This window comes from Penaeus monodon, chromosome 9 (assembly GCF_015228065.2).
Source record: "Penaeus monodon isolate SGIC_2016 chromosome 9, NSTDA_Pmon_1, whole genome shotgun sequence".
NCBI classification, from domain to species: domain Eukaryota; kingdom Metazoa; phylum Arthropoda; class Malacostraca; order Decapoda; family Penaeidae; genus Penaeus; species Penaeus monodon.
This window is the reverse complement of record NC_051394.1, coordinates 9153846-9155897: the sequence shown is the minus strand read 5'-3', so window position 1 is coordinate 9155897 and position 2052 is coordinate 9153846. Positions and strand designations below refer to the sequence as shown.

At 34.4% G+C, this 2052-nt stretch overlaps 1 protein-coding gene across 2 annotated transcripts in view; it reads right to left on the bottom strand.

Moving 5' to 3' along the window:
• Positions 1–363: 363 nt before the first annotated feature.
• Positions 364–2052, bottom strand: part of LOC119576931 — a 78129-nt gene continuing 76440 nt past the window's right edge. For both annotated transcript variants that reach the window (XM_037924581.1, XM_037924582.1), the window contains one exon: positions 364–1634. In XM_037924581.1, coding sequence (XP_037780509.1) covers positions 1456–1634 — 179 coding nt within the window. In that variant the 3' untranslated portion in view covers positions 364–1455. The remainder of the gene's footprint in view (positions 1635–2052) is intronic.

Here is a 2052-nt window from a genome sequence, read left to right as displayed (position 1 = left end):
TTAACACCATATTTAATGTCACTTGAATCAGCTGAAAACTCATATGTGAACCAGTCACATTAATGTGAAATATATAATTTATCACCTTATTGTAGTGATGTTGATCAGCTTGCAAATGAAATGGGGAAAAACTATATTATCATTATTTACCGCTATCAATTTGTTTGCTAATTTAATAAACCTGTTACTTAACTAATCTTAAGTTTTATGAATTTCGTATGTCAAAGTAAAAGTTCGGAGTGAGAGAGAGAGAGAGAGAGAGAGAGAGAGAGAGAGAGAGAGAGAGAGAGAGAGAGAGAGAGAGAGAGAGAGAGAGAGAGAGAGAGAGAGATCTGGTTGGGTTGCTATGTAAAAAAACACGTAGGATAATAGAAATGTTTATTACATTTCATAAACAAAATGATTCAGAATATCATTTTTTTACAATATGAAGAAATATTGTGACTGGGAGAAGGCTCATGAACATACTGACTAGTGAAACACTGTGAGAGTAATGAGTATTGTGAATGATAAGAGTATATATTAGTTCTAAAGAATTCTAATGAAAGACAAAGACTAGGCAAAGGTGGGTTTATCTTATGCCGTCCAATGATGAATATCTATGATACACAGTCAGCTTCCTCAACCTCAAAAAATTACCAGAACTCGTTCTAAACTTTAAAAATACGAGTCTCTTTTAATATTCTTGAAGTTGGGCAATTGTCATATGATGATTTAGTAGTTGTATGAAAGAATATTGAAAACCAAAAAAAAAAAAAGGAACACATCTGTACAAAGTTTCTCTCTCTCTCTCTCTCTCTCTCTCGTATAAAGCTAAATACAGTTTTGTTGCCATGGTTCCTCTCATCCACTCTTTTGATTACAGGCAAAATATGTCCATAGTATTGCTACTGTATGTTTAGTTCAAACAAATACATAACTACATACTTAGGGTACACTTCAAATACCTATGATATACGTGTGATATTCGCTAGGAATAATATAATACACTTATACATAGAGATTGCACGTCTAGTTATTTTAAAACATCACTCAGTCTTTCACTACATTTCCACGATAATTTCTTCTGTTACTTAGACACACGAAACGAATGCAAAATAAACCAAGTCTTATAAAATGGGTATTGAGTGGCAACAGAAGCTTGAAATATAAAAAAGGAACTTCCATATCAGTTACGTCTGTATCAGACATGTGAATGATTTACATCCAGTGTGGCACCCCAAGTTCACAGCCATTCAAGATAAATTTACATTAGGTATAAAGTTGTATTTACACTGGTGGCGATGTATTTACAATAAAATGTTTTCACTCTTGGATAGGGTCCGGTCATTGACAACAGGATAGCAATACATGCAGGTGGGATCATTCCAACACAGTTAATCCACGTAAAACAAACATTGTCATTACTGCATCGTACGCGTGTTGACTTTACAGCATTTTTAGTGAGTGTCACTTTTAAATTTTCAGTCTTTCAATGAGATTCGGACTTCTTGGTCTTCCCTTTTCTTCCTCGGGCCTAAGAGTGGCAGATCCCTTGGTCTTGGAGTCAGCAAGGCGTTTTGAGACTTTCTTCAAGAAGGAGGTAGCGTTCTTATCCCAGGTTCTATAGTGAAGGGCTGTTAGCGATTTGTATTCTGTTGGAAGAAGTGATACAGTAAATACGTTGTAGATAATGATGAATACATATAGATACAGAATTAGTATCTAATTACTGATATGTACTAAAATACCCAATACCTTGCTTTATCTATTCCTACCTTAATAATCATTTGTTAGTGATTGATTTATGAATCAGTCTCATAAGCATGCAGAAAGACTAAACATCCACCCTGTATATCTAAGAATTTGAAAAACCATTGATACAGACGAACAACTATCCAAAACCTAATAAACAATGTTTCATTACTGTCTAAAAGTCAAACAGATTAGTGATATAACACGAAGAAATAGTGATAAACACTACGCAGTTTGAATCCAACAGTCTAGTGATCTAACACGAAGAAACACAGCTAAGCTAATCAATCCCAAACACACAGACTAGTGCTCTGACAC